This window comes from Oncorhynchus keta, chromosome 10, assembly GCF_023373465.1.
Source record: "Oncorhynchus keta strain PuntledgeMale-10-30-2019 chromosome 10, Oket_V2, whole genome shotgun sequence".
NCBI classification, from domain to species: domain Eukaryota; kingdom Metazoa; phylum Chordata; class Actinopteri; order Salmoniformes; family Salmonidae; genus Oncorhynchus; species Oncorhynchus keta.
The window spans coordinates 80,021,129-80,038,570 of NC_068430.1; the positions used below are offsets into that span (position 1 = coordinate 80,021,129).

The 17,442-nt window shown below is 45.6% G+C and overlaps 1 protein-coding gene and 1 long non-coding RNA gene across 3 annotated transcripts in view; one reads left to right on the forward strand and one right to left on the reverse strand.

Moving 5' to 3' along the window:
• Window positions 1–2,304: 2,304 nt before the first annotated feature.
• On the reverse strand, window positions 2,305–3,334 carry LOC127932493 (uncharacterized). 2 transcript variants are annotated; one of them, XR_008145630.1, is made up of 3 exons: window positions 2,831–3,334; window positions 2,675–2,713; window positions 2,305–2,557 (listed from the first exon to the last, which is right to left on the reverse strand). It is a non-coding gene; the product is annotated as an uncharacterized LOC127932493 (long non-coding RNA). The 2 variants fall into 2 exon arrangements; XR_008145629.1 differs by having other exon boundaries at window positions 2,675–2,723; window positions 2,802–3,334.
• Window positions 3,335–4,277: 943 nt separating this feature from the next.
• LOC127931957 (uncharacterized) overlaps window positions 4,278–17,442 on the forward strand; it is a 41,036-nt gene continuing 27,871 nt past the window's right edge. The window contains exons 1-11 of the mRNA XM_052526114.1: window positions 4,278–4,427; window positions 5,509–5,707; window positions 6,167–6,269; window positions 6,860–7,009; window positions 7,113–7,240; window positions 14,731–14,879; window positions 14,965–15,412; window positions 15,529–15,604; window positions 15,859–15,940; window positions 16,043–16,200; window positions 16,399–16,557. Of these exons, the coding sequence (XP_052382074.1) occupies window positions 4,278–4,427; window positions 5,509–5,707; window positions 6,167–6,269; window positions 6,860–7,009; window positions 7,113–7,240; window positions 14,731–14,879; window positions 14,965–15,412; window positions 15,529–15,604; window positions 15,859–15,940; window positions 16,043–16,200; window positions 16,399–16,557 (1,802 nt within the window). The remainder of the gene's footprint in view (window positions 4,428–5,508; window positions 5,708–6,166; window positions 6,270–6,859; window positions 7,010–7,112; window positions 7,241–14,730; window positions 14,880–14,964; window positions 15,413–15,528; window positions 15,605–15,858; window positions 15,941–16,042; window positions 16,201–16,398; window positions 16,558–17,442) is intronic.

A 17,442-nucleotide genomic window follows, 5' to 3' on the forward strand; every position in this document is an offset into this window, starting at 1 on the left:
AGCATTAATTAATGTTGTCATTTGTTCATGTTTTCATGTTGTCATTTAGTCATTCATTTGTGCTTTTAAATAATTCATTTATTTGATCGTTCATTTGTTAATTAGTTCAAATATTCATTTAATAATGAATTCATTAGTTTGTTCATTATTCATATTTTTTTTCATATCGTGTATTAATTTATTTGTTCGTTCATTAATCATTCGCTAGTTAAATCATCTGTTCATTCACTATTTAGTTAGTCGTTCCGTCCGTTCATTCATTATTTGTTTGTTAATTCATTCAAATTTTTATTGATTTAAAAAAAATATATATTCTTTTAATTTGTTCATATATTCATTCATGTATTTTTTGTTTGTTCCTTCATTCATCATTCGTTAGTTCAAATCATCTGTTTGTTTATTTGTTATGTTGTTTGTCAGTCATTACATTCAGCACGTCCATTCATTCATTCATCATTCGTTAGTTCAAATCATCTGTTTGTTTATTTGTTATGTTGTTTGTCAGTCATTACATTCAGGACGTTCATTCATTCATTCATCATTCGTTAGTTCAAATCATCTGTTTGTTTATTTGTTATGTTGTTTGTCAGTCATTACATTCAGCACGTCCATTCATTCATTCATCATTCGTTAGTTCAAATCATCTGTTTGTTTATTTGTTATGTTGTTTGTCAGTCCACTGTACACATGTACCACTGTCACTAGACACACAGAGCTGAGATGGAGGGACAGATGGAGAGAGATGAAGGGAGAGAGAGATGGAGGGAGAGAGAGATGGAGGGAGAGAGAGATGGAGGGAGAGAGAGATGAAGGGAGAGAGAGATGGAGGAGAGAGAGATGAAGGGAGAGAGAGAGATGAGGGAGAGAGAGATGGAGGGAGAGAGAGATGAAGGGAGAGAGAGAGATGAGGGAGAGAGAGATGAGGAGAGAGAGATGGAGGGAGAGAGAGATGAAGGGAGAGAGAGAGATGGAGGGAGAGAGAGATGAGGGAGAGAGAGATGGAGGGACAGATGAAAGGAGAGAGAGATGAAGGGAGAGAGAGATGGAGGGAGAGAGAGATGAAGGGAGAGAGACATGGAGGGAGAGAGAGATGAAGGGAGAGAGAGATTAAGGGAGAGAGAGATGAAGGGAGAGAGAGATGGAGGGAGAGAGAGATGAAGGGAGAGAGAGATGGAGGGAGAGAGAGATGGAGGGAGAGAGAGATGAAGGAGAGAGAGATGAAGGAGAGAGAGATGGAGGGAGAGAGATGGAGAGAAAGAGATGGAGAGAGAGAGATGGAGGAGAGAGAGATGAAGGAGAGAGAGATGAAGGGAGAGAGAGATGGAGGGAGAGAGAGATTAAGGGGAGAGAGAGATGAAGGGAGAGATGGAGGGAGAGAGAGATGGAGGAGAGAGAGATGGAGGGAGAGAGAGATGAAGGAGAGAGAGATGAAGGGAGAGAGAGATGGAGGAGAGAGAGATGGAGGGAGAGAGAGATGAAGGGAGAGAAGATGAAGGGAGAGAGAGATGGAGGGAGAGAGAGATGGAGGAGAGAGAGATTAAGGGAGAGAGAGATGAAGGGAGAGAGAGAGGGAGGGAGAGAGAGATGAAGGGAGAGAGAGATGAAGGGAGAGAGAGATGGAGGAGAGAGAGATTAAGGGAGAGAGAGATGAAGGAGAGAGAGATGAAGGAGAGAGAGATGGAGGGAGAGAGAGATGGAGGGAGAGAGAGATTAAGGGAGAGAGAGATGGAGGGAGAGAGAGATTAAGGGAGAGAGAGATGAAGGGAGAGAGAGATGGAGGGAGAGAGAGATGGAGGGAGGTCGCCCTCCAGTGGTAGAATAACTCTGTTTCTCTCCTCTGTAGAGAGAATAACTCTGTTTCTCTCCTCTGTAGACAGAATAACTCTGTTTCTCTTCTCTGTTGACAGCCTCCAGTCTGCATGAGTGTATGAATGTGTTTCTGTGCTATGATCTATACAGGACTCTCTCACTCTCTTTTTCTCACTGATCTCATTTTCTCTCTCTCTCTCTCTCTCTCTACTGTGCGATGTAGGAACAAAGATGTGATTGGTTAAGGAGGAAGAGGGAGGGGCTGTCAGACATAACATGTGGTAGGAGGGTTTGAACTAGTAGAGAGAGTGAGCGAGATGCAGAAATAGGGAACTACATAGTTGTAAGACTGCAAAGAGTGATGAGAGAGAGGGAGGGCAGAGAGAACATAAAGTACATGAAGTTTGTATTTAAGTTCCTAAAATAGAAGAACGAAGACTTGGACACACAACATTATATCAGAACCTATAGACACCTGGACCAACCTGGAGAGAACACAGCATTATATCAGAACCTATAGACACCTGGAGAGAACACAACATTATATCAGGACCTATAGACACCTGGAGAGAACACAACATTATATCAGGACCTATAGACACCTGGAGAGAACACAACATTATATCAGGACCTATAGACACCTGGAGAGAACACAACATTATATCAGGACCTATAGACACCTGGAGAGAACACAGCATTATATCAGGACCTATAGACACCTGGAGAGAACACAACATTATATCAGGACCTATAGACACCTGGAGAGAACACAACATTATATCAGGATCTATAGACACCTGGAGAGAACACAGCATTATATCAGGATCTATAGACACCTGTAGAGAACACAACATTATATCAGGACCTATAGACACCTGGAGAGAACACAGCATTATATCAGGACCTATAGACACCTGGAGAGAACACAACATTATATCAGGATCTATAGACACCTGTAGAGAACACAACATTATATCAGGATCTATAGACACCTGGAGAGAACACAACATTATATCAGGACCTATAGACACCTGGAGAGAACACAACATTATATCAGGACCTATAGACACCTGGAGAGAACACAGCATTATATCAGGACCTATAGACACCTGGAGAGAACACAGCATTATATCAGGACCTATAGACACCTGGAGAGAACACAACATTATATCAGGACCTATAGACACCTGGAGAGAACACAACATTATATCAGGACCTATAGACACCTGGAGAGAACACAACATTATATCAGGACCTATAGACACCTGGAGAGAACACAGCATTATATCAGGACCTATAGACACCTGGAGAGAACACAACATTATATCAGGACCTATAGACACCTGGAGAGAACACAACATTATATCAGGACCTATAGACACCTGGAACAACCTGGAGAGAACACAGCATTATATCACGTGTGTTACTCAGAATAACGCACCTTCTAAATCGAGTTAGCAGGAGCATACAACCCCACTTTGGCGGTCGAGGAGCGCGTCCAGCAGCATGCGACCATGTTGCAACGTCTCGGCACCCCCATGGATCCCGTGCTGCAGATGATGGACCGATGGGAGAGAGTTCTGCCAGCACCACCACCACTCCAACAGGCACCACAGTTCACCCTCCTTCACCTGGTCCCAGTGGGATTCGGCTCGCGCTCCCGAGGAGTATGATGGGACGGCTGCCGGATGCCTGGGGTTCCTATTCCAGCTGGAACTCTACCTGGCGACCATCCACCCAGCTCCTTCGGGACGTGAGAGCGTGTCCGCCCTCTTCTCCTGTCTCTCAGGAAAGTCCTGGACAGGGCCAACGCCGTATGGGAAAGCCCCGGAGAGGGCCAACGCGTATGGGTAAGCCCTGGAGTGGGGCCAACGCTGTATGGGGAAAGCCCTGGAGTGGGCCAATGCCGTATGGGAAAGCCCTGGAGTGGGCCAACGCCGTATGGGAAAGCCCTGGAGTGGGCCAACGCCGTATGGGAAAGCCCTGGGGCCAACGCCATGTGGGAAAGTCCTGGAGAGGGCCAACGCCGTATGGGAAAGCCCTGGAGAGGGCCAACGCCGTATGGGAAAGCCCTGGAGAGGGCCAACGCCGTATGGGAAAGCCCTGGAGAGGGCCAACGCCGTATGGGAACGTCCTGGAGAGGGGCCAACGCCCGTATGGGGGAAGAAGAAGCGGTGTAGGACCATTACGCAGAGATGGATGTGTTCCAGTTGAGGCGACGATGAGCGCACAGGAGTTCGCTCTGACTTCCGGACCCTGGCAACCAGCGCAGGATGGAACGACAAGGCCCAGATCGATCACTACTGGTGCAGTCTGCGCTAGGACGTCCGTCAGAGTTGGCCTGCAGGGACAACACTCAGGTTGGACCAGCTGGTGGAGCTGTCCATCCGGCTGATAACCTACCAGCTGGCGGATGTCCGGATCGGAGCCTGTAAGTTCCATCCCCCAGCACCACTGCTCCAACGCCCATGAAGCTGGGAGGTGCTGCGCTTAGGGGCGATCGGAGGAGGAGAGCGTTCCCTGCACCATCTGTGGCCACAGAGGGCACACTGCTGGCCGATGCTGGGGAGGTTCCTCTGGGAGTCGAGGCTGCAGGCAGGGCACTCGTGTCACCCCAGGTGAGTCGGCACCAGGCTCACTCAGAGCCCCTGTTGATCGCATGTTTTTGTATACATTTTCCTGGGTTTTCCCGCATTCCCAGCACAAGGCGCTCATAGATTCCGGCGCAGATGGGAATTTTATTGACAGAGCATTTGCCCATAGTTTAGGATCCCCATTGTTCCTGTGGGTATTCCTTCCCTGTGCACGCCTTAGATAGTCGTCCATTAGGGTCAGGGCTAACTAGGGAGGCCACTGCACCACTGGGCATGGTTATGCAGGAGGGTCACAAGGAGAGAATTAGTCTTTTCCTTTTTGACTACTAAACCCCACCTCTACCTAGGATGCGTAATCCTTTCCCTTAAAAGATTTGACCCCACTATTTCGTGGCAAGAGAGGGCTCTCAAGGGGTGGTCACGAAAGTGCTCGGGAGTTGTGTAGGGTTTCCGTCGGTGCAACTACGGTGGAAAGTTGAGACGAGGTGTCCACCGTGCACATCCCCTCTGAATATGCCGATTTGGCTCTCTTCTGTAAGAAGAAGGCGACTCAATTACCACCCCATCGACGGAGGGATTGTGCGATAAATCTCCTGGTAGACGCAGCAGTTCCCAGGAGTCACGTGTATCCCCTGTCACAGGGAGACGGCGGCTATGGAGACACATGTCTCCGAATCCCTGGGGTGGGGGTACATTCGGCCTTCCACTTCACCTGCCTCCTCGAGTTTCTTTTTGTGAAGAAGAAGGATGAAGGTCTGAGCCCGTGCATTGACTATCGAGGTATCAACCAAATCACCGTGATAGAGTCAATGCACATGGCGTTCTTCTTCACAAAATTGGATCTCAGGAGCACTTACAACCTGGTGCATAACCAGGAGGGGGATGAGTGGAAGACTGCATTTAGTACCACCTAGGTCACTATGAGTACCTCATGCCATACGGGTTGATGAATGCTTCATCAGTCTTCCAGGCATTTGTAGACGAGATGTTCCGGGACCTGCACGGGCAGGGTGTAGTGGTGTATATCGACGACATTCTGATATACTCCGCAGCATGCACCGAGCATGTGTCCCTGGTGCACAGGGTGCTTGGTCGTCTGTTGGAGCATGACCTGTACGTCAAGGATGAGAAGTGCCTGTTCTTTCAGCAGTCTGTCTCCTTCCTAGGGTTACGCATTTCAGGGGTGGAAATGGAGAGTGACCGCATTTCAGCCGTGTGTAATTGGCCAACTCCCACCACGGCAAAGGAAGTGCTGCAGTTTCTAGGGTTTGCCAACTACTACCGGAAGTTTATCTGGGGCTTTGGTCAGGTAGCGGCTCCCATTACCTCGCTGCTGAAGGGAAGGAGTGCGCCTGCAGTGGGTGGCTGAGGCGGACAGGCTGTTGGTCACCTGAAGGCTCTGTTTACCTCGGCTCCCATGCTGGCTCATCCGGATCCCTCTTTGGTGTTCATAGTGGAGGTGGCTAGTCCGAGGCTGGGATAGGAGCCGTGCTCTCTCAGCGCTCGGGTACGCCACCAAAGCCCGCCCCAGTACTTTCTTTTCAAACACGCTCAGCCCGGGGGGGAGCAAAGCTATGATGTGGGGACCGGGAGCTGTTGGCTGTTGTCAAGAAGCCGTGGAGACATTGGCTTGAGGGGCTAAACACCCTTTTCTGATCTGGATTGACCACCGCAATCTGGCGTGGTGAGGAGACTGAACCCTCGCCAGGCAAGGTGGGTCATGTTCTTTACCCGTTTTGTTTTCACCCTGTCCTACCGACCAGGTTCCCAGAACGCCAAGGCACACGCACTGTCCCGGATGTATGACACAGAGGAGCGGTCCATGGATCACACTCCCATGCTTCCGGCCTTTTGCTTGGTGGCACGGTGGGGTGGGAGCTGGACGCGGATATTGAGCAGGCATTACGCACAGAGCCCACTCCTCCCCAGTGTCCAGCTGGGCGTCTGTACGTTCCGTCTGCTGTCCACGACGTTTGATCTATTGGGCCACATGTCACCCTCCTCTGGTCATCCTGGCATCGGTCGGACAGGAACGCTGTCTTAGTGGGAAGTACTGGTGGTCCACCTTGGCCAAGGACGTGAGGGTTTATGTTTCCTCCTGCTCGGTGTGCGCCCAGTGCAAGGCCCCTAGGCACCTGCCCAGAGAGAAGTTACAGCCCTTACCCGTTCCATAACGGCCGTGGTCGTACCTATCGGTGGCTTTCCTCACAGATTTTCCTCCCACACAGGGCAACACCACGACCTATGGCCCTACAGACTGTGGAGGCCCTGTTTACACACGTCTTCCAGCACTACGGGGTGCCTGTGTATATAGTGTTTCACCCCGAGAGTAACGGGCAGGTGGAAGAGTAAACCAGGATGTGGGTTGGTTTCTGCGGTCTTATTGCCAGGGCCGGCACCTTGGCATTAGATCCAGATCGAGGCTCTTGCAGTTGACGAATGGTTTATGTGCTCAGAGGAGACCTGGGACGCCACTCATGTGCACCTGCAACGGGACATGAGGCGTCAGAGGCAAGTGTGATCGCCACCGCAGTGAGGCACCGGGTCTGGCTCTCGACCCAAACCTGCCCCTCCACCTGCCCTGCCGAAGCTGGGTCCAGCGGTTTGTGGGTCCATTCAAAGTCCTGAGGAGACTGAACGAGGTTTGCTACAGGTTACAGTTTTCCAGATTACCGTATTAACCCTCGTTTCCCATGTGTCTCTCCTCAGGCCAGTGGTGGTTGTCATCCAGGAGTCTGAGGTGCGGGAGGTTCCTCCGCCCCTTCTGGACATCGAGGTGCCCCGGCGTATGTTGTTTGAGCCATACTGGACTCGAGGCGCCGGGCGAGGGGCCTTCAGTACTTCGTGGGAGTGGGAGGAGTACGGTCTGGAGGAGAGATGCTGGGTGCCGGTGGAGGACGTTTGGACCCTTCATTGCTATGGGATTTCCATGTCATCCGATCACTCTGCGCCTCTTCCTTCGGGTCGTCCTCGAGGTCGGTGTCAATGCGCGGCTCGGGGGGTACTGTCATCCAAACTTCCGCCGGGGTCAGTCCTCTCCTTGTTCAGGCGACATTCGGGCGGTCAACGCACTGCCTTCTAGCCATGGCCTATCCACTTTTCATTTTCCATGTGTATTATCTTTTGCTTTACACACCTGGTTTCAATTCCCAATTATTGTGGTAAAGAATGGTAACGAACATCTAGCCACTCGAGAGCGCCCTTACCTGCCGATCTATATTACATCTCCGTGGTCTAGCATGGGTAGGATGGTCATTTGAATCAGGGATAGTTTGGCAGCTGAGGGGAAAGCGGAGTGATTACTTATAGAGGAAACCAAGTCAAGAATTGAACTTTAGCCTGCAGCTTTGATATGTGCTGAGAGAAGCGACAGTGTACCACCTGTCACGCCTGTTCCCGCTCCCCTCTCTGGTGCTCGAGGGCGCCAGGCTGTTTTGTTCCCTGCATTGATGTTTAAACAACATAATAACTCTAAATCATTCAGGAATAAGCCAGCCATGAAGCTTAAGAAGTTTTGAAATGTATTATTTAGGTATTATTATATTGCTATTGCTTTACTCCACTCCAGACGACGCTTTGAATTGAGCATGGTGATATTAGGTGGCCCATGAAACACAGGAGGTTGGTGGCACCTTAATTGGGGAGAACGAAGCCATTTTTTATGTGGTTGTTTACCTGCCATTTGGTTTCACTGGCCATTTGGTTCCACTGGCCATTTGGTTCCACTGGACATTTGGTTCCACTGACATTTGGTTCCACTGGCCATTTGGTTTCATGACATTTGGTTCCACTGGCCATTTGGTTTCACTGGACATTTGGTTCCACTGGCCATTTGGTTTCACTGGCCATTTGGTTCCACTGGCCATTTGGTTTCACTGGACATTTGGTTTCACTGGCCATTTGGTTCCACTGGCCATTTGGTTTGACTGGACAATTACACTAGACATTTGGTTTCACTGGACATTTGGCTCACTGGCCATTTGGTTTCACTGGACATTTGTTCCACTGGCCATTTGGTTTGACTGGACACCTGTTCCACTGGACATTTGACTCTGAACTTGATGGGCTGATAAAACCATGGTGTGCCAGTAAGGCTAGCCAATTAGATAAGTTAGTTAATGTTTAGAGACTGTTGTGTTTTGCTGTGTTGGCATTTATTTCCTTTAAGAGCAGGGCAGCTCAATAACATTTTATTGGTTGCTGATAAGAAACATGTGGTTGGTATTTATTACCCTCAGAGCACTTAAGAAGAAGAAAAGGGTCGTACTTTGAATACCCATACTAGCGTTCACCATACTTAAACTGTATACTATGTACTCATCTTTCGCATACTATTTAGCGCGTACCATTTGTATGCAATATAGGGCCCCACAGTGGAGGTGTCATAATACATAAAAACCTTGCGGTCAAACAGGGAAAAGGGAAATACGCCTTAGATAACCCTTTAATTCCACTCTCCCACACATGCGGTGACCTCACCTGGTTTAAATTATATTTTGAGAGACAATATCTCTCATCGTCACTCAGTGCATAGGTTTACCTCCACTGTATTCACATCCTACCATACCTTTGTCTGTGCATTATGCCTGAATCTATTATACCTTGCCCAGAAACCTGCGCCCAGTTCTCTTAGCCTTTAGCCGTACCCTTTATCCTACTCCTCCTTTGTTCCTCTGGTGATGTAGAGGTTAATCCAGGCTCTGCAGTACCTAGCTCAACTCCCATTCCCAGGCGCTCTCATTTGTTGACTTCTGTAACCGTAAAAGGTTTCATTCATGTTAACATTAGAAGCCTCCTCCCTAAGATTATTTTATTCACTGCCCTAGCACACTCTGCCAACCCGGATGTCCTAGGTGTGTCTGAATCCTGGCTTAGGAAGACCACCAAAACCACTGAAATTTCCATCCCTAACTATAACATTTTCCGACAAGATAGAGCTCCTACTTATAAAATCCACATTTGAAACAGGTCTCTCACTGTTGCCGATTGCTATAGACCACTTCTGCGCTCAGCTGTGCCCTGACGCTGTCGTGTCTTTGGCTATGCTGATTAAGTGATAGGACATGCTATTCTATAAAATAATGTATCTGTAATTAATATTACATGATTAAGCTAATCAGGTAAATATAATTAACTAGAAAGTCAGGGCACTACACTAAATAATGTTTATAGAGCTGTTATCTTCAGAATAAACTCTAAAGACCTAGTAATCTTTTTACATCAGTAGGAGTCAATATTTAATAGTCACTTTATTCAGTCTCATCTGAAAGTTGTAAATTCTTGGTTATCTTCACGAACCCTGGCTAACAAGTCGAATCAGTAATAAAACATGTGGTTTAATTATTTATTTACTAAATACCTAAATAACCACACAGAATTACATCTACACTGAATGGATCATACATTGATTACAAATGATGTCATAACGGGAAACGTCCCTAGTGGATGGAACAGATATGATGGCTGGTTACACAAAGAAAAGGGGTTGGGTTTTGAATGAAAGAGCGGGAAGACTGAGGAACAAAGGGAGAAGCTATGCTATCATAAATACAGAATCTTATGCATTCTAAATAACACCCATTTGAAAATGCGTGGCAGATTGGTCGTAGATAGAAGGCGGGGTGGTCCAGCATGGATCTCTGGTCCTCTGAAGAATGTCTGGTGGTGAACTGGAGCGTGGTAGAATGGATACTCTGTCCATCCTCTCCTAGCCCACGTCTACAGTTGCTGCGCTAACGCAACGGCTAGGAGGTTTCTCTATGACAAACCGTTCTCTCATTTAAGACGCTAAAATTACATTTAATCTTTTCACAAATAGTTTCATATTTAAACATTTAAATTGCACAACAATTCCATATGAATCTGATAACTAGAATGTGTAGACTTTCCAAGACACAGTTTATGTCGTCCTATCATCAGTAATAATGTCTCAGACGCCAACTGATCTGACATTATATTCATTAAGTACCAATGCATATTTTCAACTGGTTGATTACCGAAATATGGTTCATTTTGCCACCTTTGATGTTACCAGACTCTATGTTAACAAAGGGATTTTCAATAGTCACATCAGTAGACTAGAGAGGAGAAAGGGGAAAGGAATGTATGGGGGTCATAAACCTCCCCAACAGGCCAACGTCATGACAACAACATATGTGAATTGATTGCCCCCATCTTTCTTCAGAGCTCGTGCTGTTAGGTGACCTAAACTGGGACACGCTTAAAACTTCTTTGGGACTAGGGGGCAGTATTGAGTAGCTTGGATGAATAAGGTGCCCAGGAGTAAACTGCCTGCTACTCAGGCCCAAAAGCTAGAATATGCATATTATTAGTAGATGTGGATAGTAAACACTCTGAAGTTTCAAAACTGTTTGAATGATGTCTGTGAGTATAACAAAACTCATAGGGCAGGCAAAAACCTGAGAAGAAACACACTATATATATTTTTCTATTGTATTCTTGACTGTATGTTTGTTTATTCCATCTTTGTGTTGCACTGCTTTGCTTTATCTTGGCCAGGTCGCAGTTGTAAATGAGAACTTGTCCTCAACTAGCCTATATGTTTAAAATAAAGGTGAAATACATTTTTTTAATTAAATGGCAAGGTGCTGAAGCTCATTCGCTGGGAATTCAAATTGTAGTACTCAAAATAGCCTTCACACAGCTTCCCAAAACAGTCACTTTCAAGCTAAGAATTTAGTAGATAATTGAGGTAAAACAGTTGTTCTGCTCATAGATGATCCCTCTGGGATAGGGGCAGTATTTTCACATCCGGATGAAAAGCGTGCCAAAGTAACCTGCCTGCTACTCAGGCCCAGAAGCTAGGATATGTAATATGTTTCTAAAACTGTTTCTAAAACTGTTTGAATAATGTCTGTGAGTATAACAGAACTGATTTGGCAGGCGAAACCCCGAGCACAATCCATCCAGGTATTCTTTGTTTTAGGTCAACCATTTTCTATTAGGTTTCTATGGCAAGCTCGTTTTAATAGAAATATGTTTGCAGTTCCTATGGCTTCCACTAGATGTCAACAGACTTTAGAAATTGGTTGATGTTTTTCCTTTGAGTAATGAAGAAGTAGCCCTTTCCTTTCTGGGTGTATAGCCATGGGGACTGTTTTGTTTGGGGTGCGGGACCTGAAGCTCGTTCCACTTTGATTTTATCCGCTTTTGAACACAGTTTATCCCGTCTAAAATGTTATCGATTATTTACCTTTTATAATACCTAAAGTTGGATTAGGAAAGTTGTTTGAAATGTTTGGACCAAGATTACAGGTAATTTATTAGATAACTTGTGTCATGTTGGGCGAGTTGGAACCGTGTTTTTCTGAATCAAACGTGTCAAATCAATGGACATTTTGGGGATATAACAACATAATTATTTGAACAAAATGACCTTTATGATCCTGTCCTCAGATAATTGCATGGTTTGCCGCCAAAGCCTTTTGGAATCTGACACTGTGGCCGGATTAACAAGAAGTTAAGAGGTTTAAAAAAAATGCACGCATTCAAGTTCTCCAGCGTTTTTAACTAAACACAGCAAATAAAAATGTGCATGCACAGAAACACATTTAGGTCGGGAATACTAATCTAAATAAAAACTTGTTTTCGCTTTTATCATTATGGGGTATTGTGTGTAGATTGATGAGGGAAAATTAAATGTTATGCATTTTAGAATAAGGCTGTAACAACATCTGAAAAGGGAAGTGGTCAGAATACTTTAATATTGTACTCTGTGCATTACTTTTTATCAGTGTTTTGTTCTGGTTGTATCAGACATGAGTATCCTCGTAAAATTAATTTCCTCATTTCCGTCATAAAATGTTTGGCATGGAGCAGAAGTGGTTTGTTTATTCACGGGTATTAACTATGTGGCACTAAAGTGATTTAGGTCAGTGATTCTTAACCAGTGGGCCCAGAACACTACCCCTGAAGGCCTCGATGCATTTACAAGATTGGATATCTTGTATTTTGAAATTGAAATGTGTCTTGCACATTTAACGCAACCCTTCTAAGTCAGAGAGGTGCGAGGGGCAGCCTTAATTCACATCTACGGCATTGGCACCCGGAGAGCAGTTGTTGTTGGGGGTTAACTGCCTTGCACAGTGGCAGAAGTAAAGGTTTCAAGTATAAGGTTAAAGTGAAGCAAATCAAAGTTACACCCACATTTTTTACAAACCGATCACAACTGATCAGAATTCCAAAGTCAGACATAATTGCTTTCAGAGCCTGCCTGTTGGAGCTGAACGCAGAATGCCCCACGGTAGGAATGCACGCTGATCAGTAATGCTCGCATGCTTAGCGGCTATGTTACATAGCTCATGCCAGCTAGTGAGCCAGCAGCATGGACTCGGTAGCAGGGCAGGTTCTCTTAATGACATTGGTGATTGTGGGTAGTTCGGTTATCTGAAAATAAGTTAATACATATTTAAAACCCCAAAACATATATATTTTTGGAGTTATAACCTGATTGTGACTACAACTAATTACTAAGTCTTGACCACTGTTACTTTGGTGAGAGTAAAACCCCTGCTTTCTACCATATGACCATCTAGGTCAGACAGTTGTTCAGAGTATATGACAGTTAGGTTTGGGGCTGGGGAAGCAGGGCTCCATCAGATGGAGAGCACCACAAGTCTCCTCAGAGAGGGAGCTTCAATAGATGTTTTATTCTTCCCCCTAATCGTCATCTTACCCTTTTTGTTGAAGATGGATCATGGGTGGAATTAGGAAGGGGGGACCAGGGCCGACAGGACAGGAAAGCCTGTGCAGATACATTGGAGGGCGGGTCACAGGAAGAGTGGTCACAGGTTGGAGGACACAGGTAGAATGGGATTAGAGACCATAGAAGAAAGTCAGCACGTGGCCCTGGTCTAAGCTGCCTCTGGAGTATATGCATACCTGCTGTAACACCAAGACTACCAGTCCCTGGCACACTGTCTTTTATTAAAGAGATAACAAAGAGATAGACAAGCCTTTCATTTAGTTAACTTGTAGTTTGAGGTCAGGTTAAATATTGCTTTGCTACAATCTGATGACCCCACTTATTGTTTCAGAAACGATATACAACAGTGATGATGTCATACCCACATCACTGTCTGGAACACACTCGTAGTCCTGGCAGGGTTTATAATGTCAGAAAAACAGAGAGATTGACAGTTCACATCAAAGCACAGGTAAGTTTACAAGTTTCTTAGGCAATTGATAGTATTCATGATAAGTTTAGTGGTCTCGTACTTTAAAAACTAGCCATGCAACCAAATCTGGAGCTTAATTAAATGTGTCTTTAGAAGTGAAGTGCATTCAAGTTGTACACTATTGATTAACCTTTTACTGCATTGGGGTAAATCAGGGTCACACAAAGTGTTTCTTGGTAGTCTTAAATATATCTACTTTGAAACCAAAGTATCCACCTCACACACACATGGTTATGGGCTTATAAATTTAAATAACACACCTGTACCATGTCAGATATAGAGTTGAAATGTATTCAATTTTGAGTTTGCTTCCCAATATTACACTTTATATATAGGTACATCACATAAGACTGAAATATAGCAAAACTGTTAGACATTTAAGATTTAAAAAAAAAAATCTTTATTAATTATGAAAAGTATTAATAACATTTCAAAGGTCCTTTGAAGGTCCTTTGACGGCAGGAAAGGGATACTGTTACATGTTGTGCTTCAAGAAATATGTGGAATATGTAAAAGAGGAGTCATAAAATTCTTTCCACATTTCTCTGTTTTGTTAGGAAAAGGATTACATCTGGTTCTTTACACCCTCAAGGCATGACGAGCAGTAACATGGGTCATCCTCTGATAATGCCAGGCTTACTACTTCTAATGCTGATACCTGCCATCACAGCTGATAGCTCCGGTAAGGTTGAACAACATGCAATTGAGTAAGTGCATCTAGACAAGATTATCTACGTTAACATCTTAACATCCTGTATGGGATTTTGTTATATTTGATTTGACAATTCATTCAAAATACATTCTATGTTGCTCCAGGCAACAGGTACCCAAAATAGTTTAGGAGACATACACAAAAAGTAAAGACTTGATTCCGTTGTGGTCTCCATATTATTGTTACTTGTATTTTTTTTTACTGTTCTGTTGCTGTACTGTCCCGTAGCGGTCTCTAAACTCCTTGATATTAGCCATGGCTTTAACTCAAGGAAAGTCAATAGTAGTTGTTTCCTTCACAGGTTCTGTCGTCACCAGCTGTGAGGCATGCCACCCTCATGCTACCTGTCTTGCCTCTCTACTCAACAATGAGGTTGAGTCTTCCTCATTCAAGTTAGTCACTTGCAACTGTAAACCAGGCTTTGTCGGCAACGGCATCACCTGCTACGACCTCAAGCTCTGCGCTGGCGGCTCCTGCTGTCATCAAGGTTACAGCTGGTCAACGGAGTTAGGCTGTGTGGACGTTGACGAGTGTTCCCTCCCAGACCAACCCTGCAGCCCTCCTCAGGTCTGTGAGAACACCCCCGGATCCTTCAACTGCTTGGTGCCTCCTGAAGACGACCTCCACTCCAGTCCTGGTGACTCCCGTTCAGTGCAGTTTCAGTGCGGGGGAGACGGTGTCCAGTGGGAGAGGACTGTATCAGTGTTGGTGGAACGTCCTCTGTGCAGACCCCTGCCTGCACTACACTGTACTGAATGATGCCTGGCGTTCCACCACCAACAACGGCAACGTTAATGGCGAGCATTGCGACCAGAGCATCAACTGGCAGGGCTGGTATCGCCTGTTCCTTGGGGACACCAGTGTTCAGATGCCAGAGAGGTGTGTGGAAAGGTACATGTGTGGAACCGCTGCCCCCATGTGGCTCACAGAACCTCATCCCCAGCTGTTAGATGGGGTGGTTCAGAGGGGTGTCTGTGGACACTGGTTCTCAGAATGCTGCCGTTTTAGAGAAAATCCCATCCATGTTAAAGCCTGCTATGGAAATTACTATGTCTACAAGTTTGTCCCTCCAACACAATGCAACTTGGCCTACTGTGCAGGTATAGTACAATGATCGTCTCTGATTCTTAAGGACGACAAGAATATTTAAGATGTCTGGAATGCACTCCAATTAGTCACATCAAATCTATTACCCCTCTCCCTCCTGTCCTTCTAGATGTCAACACCAAGGTGTGTTCTACATGTGGAGTATTTGACGCCTGTGTGAGTGATGATAAAGATCAACTGGAGGTGTGAGAGGAAAGGTGAGTGTTAAAGAATAACTAAATAAAGAGGTGTAAATATTGTCCCAACAGAGACACCACAGCAAAGATCAGAAGTGAATCCATATATCTTTGTTTTGTGTGTTTTTGTTTTGTAACATTCTGTGTTTTTTGCTGAGCTCTGGAGCTGGTCTGTGGGCCTAACTCATACAGGGTGGGTCTTCAGATGGTTAACCTGGAGGCCGGACGCCTGGATCCTTCCTCTGGTCACCTGGCGACCCCAGCTGCTCCGCCCACCAGGAGGCTAACGGCACGGTGTGGTACCAGGTGGAGCGAAGGGAGGGACGCTGTGGAAACACTCTGGAGGTGAGAACACGTTACCTCAATTTGTCCCAAAAAATGGATGCACTGGAGGAGTATGCATGTATTACATCTATCTTATGACCTTTTTTTGTCTTTTTTCTCCAGACCAACAGCACCCATGCTGTCTACTCCAACAGCTTATTTGTTTACCCATTAAATGCAAGAAACGAGTCTCTCTCCCAACCCCTGAGCATTCCATTCTCCTGTGCCTATCCCCTGGAGACAGAGAGCAGCCTGGATGTGGCCATCAAACCCTACCTGCTGTGAGAAATAGGATTGAGTATTTTTGTAGGACGGTTTGTTTTGCATTTCCTCATCATCATCTAACTTCATCATCAACTCAAGCTGTCATGATGAGCTACATTTAGTCTTATCATTCCATGACAGATCTGACTTCCAAACGCCAGTAACAAGGATGAGTCTGTCTCATATCTGGTTGCTTCATGTTCACCTCTCGACAGGACGGAGGGTGGAGTTTCAGGTTTAGGTGCCAAGGCCGAATCCTTCATGTCTCTGTATCGAAACGCCAACTTCACAGAGGCGTACCCACCTGGAGAAGTCCTCCTGCCAGTGGGCTCTGCCTTGCACGTGGGCGTGTCTGTGGACGAGACATACGACCAGTTAGTGGTGGTGCTGGAGAATTGCTACGCGACTCACACCCCAACTTTGATGATCTTATGCGATACGTCCTTATTCAGAACAGGTCTGTCTGTGCCTTCTTGAGTTGTGTCTGACCATTTACTAAAACTATTTTTCTGTATGAATATTTAAATATTTATTTCCCAGCAGCATATCACCCACTGCTGGCTGGCTTCTGAAGCTAAACAGGGTTGGTTCTGGTCAGTCCCTGGATGGGAGACCAGATGCTGCTGGAAGTGGTGTTGGAGGGCCAGTACGAGGCACCCTTTCCTCTGGTCTAAAAAAAAATATCCCAATGCCCCAGGACAGTGATTGGGGACATTGCCCTGTGTGATGTGCTGTCTTTTTGATGGGATGTTAAACAGGTGTCCTGACTCTCTGTGGTCACTAAATATCCCATGGGACTTATTGTAAGAGTAGGGGGTGGTAACCCCGTGTCCTAATACAAATTCCGCCAGGTCGTTGCTGTAAATGAGAATGTTCTCAGTCAACTTACCTGGTTAAATACATAAAATACTAATTGTATTCATACATTGAGTTATTCCACATTTTGTGTTACAGCCTGAATTCAACATGGATTAAATATGTATTTGTTTCACCCATCTACACACAATAACACAGAATGACGAAGTGAAAATGTGCTGTTTATCTGTGCACATTTATTGAAACTGAAATACAGAAATATCTCATTTACCCCCTTGAGTAAATACATGTTCGACTCACCTTTGGCAATGATTACAACGGTGAGTTTTTCTGCAAGTCTCTAAGGGCCTTTTTTTTTTTTTTCTGGGTAAGTCTCTAAGGGCCTTGCACACATAGATTGTACAATATTGACACATTATTATTTAAAAAAATCCATATTTTAA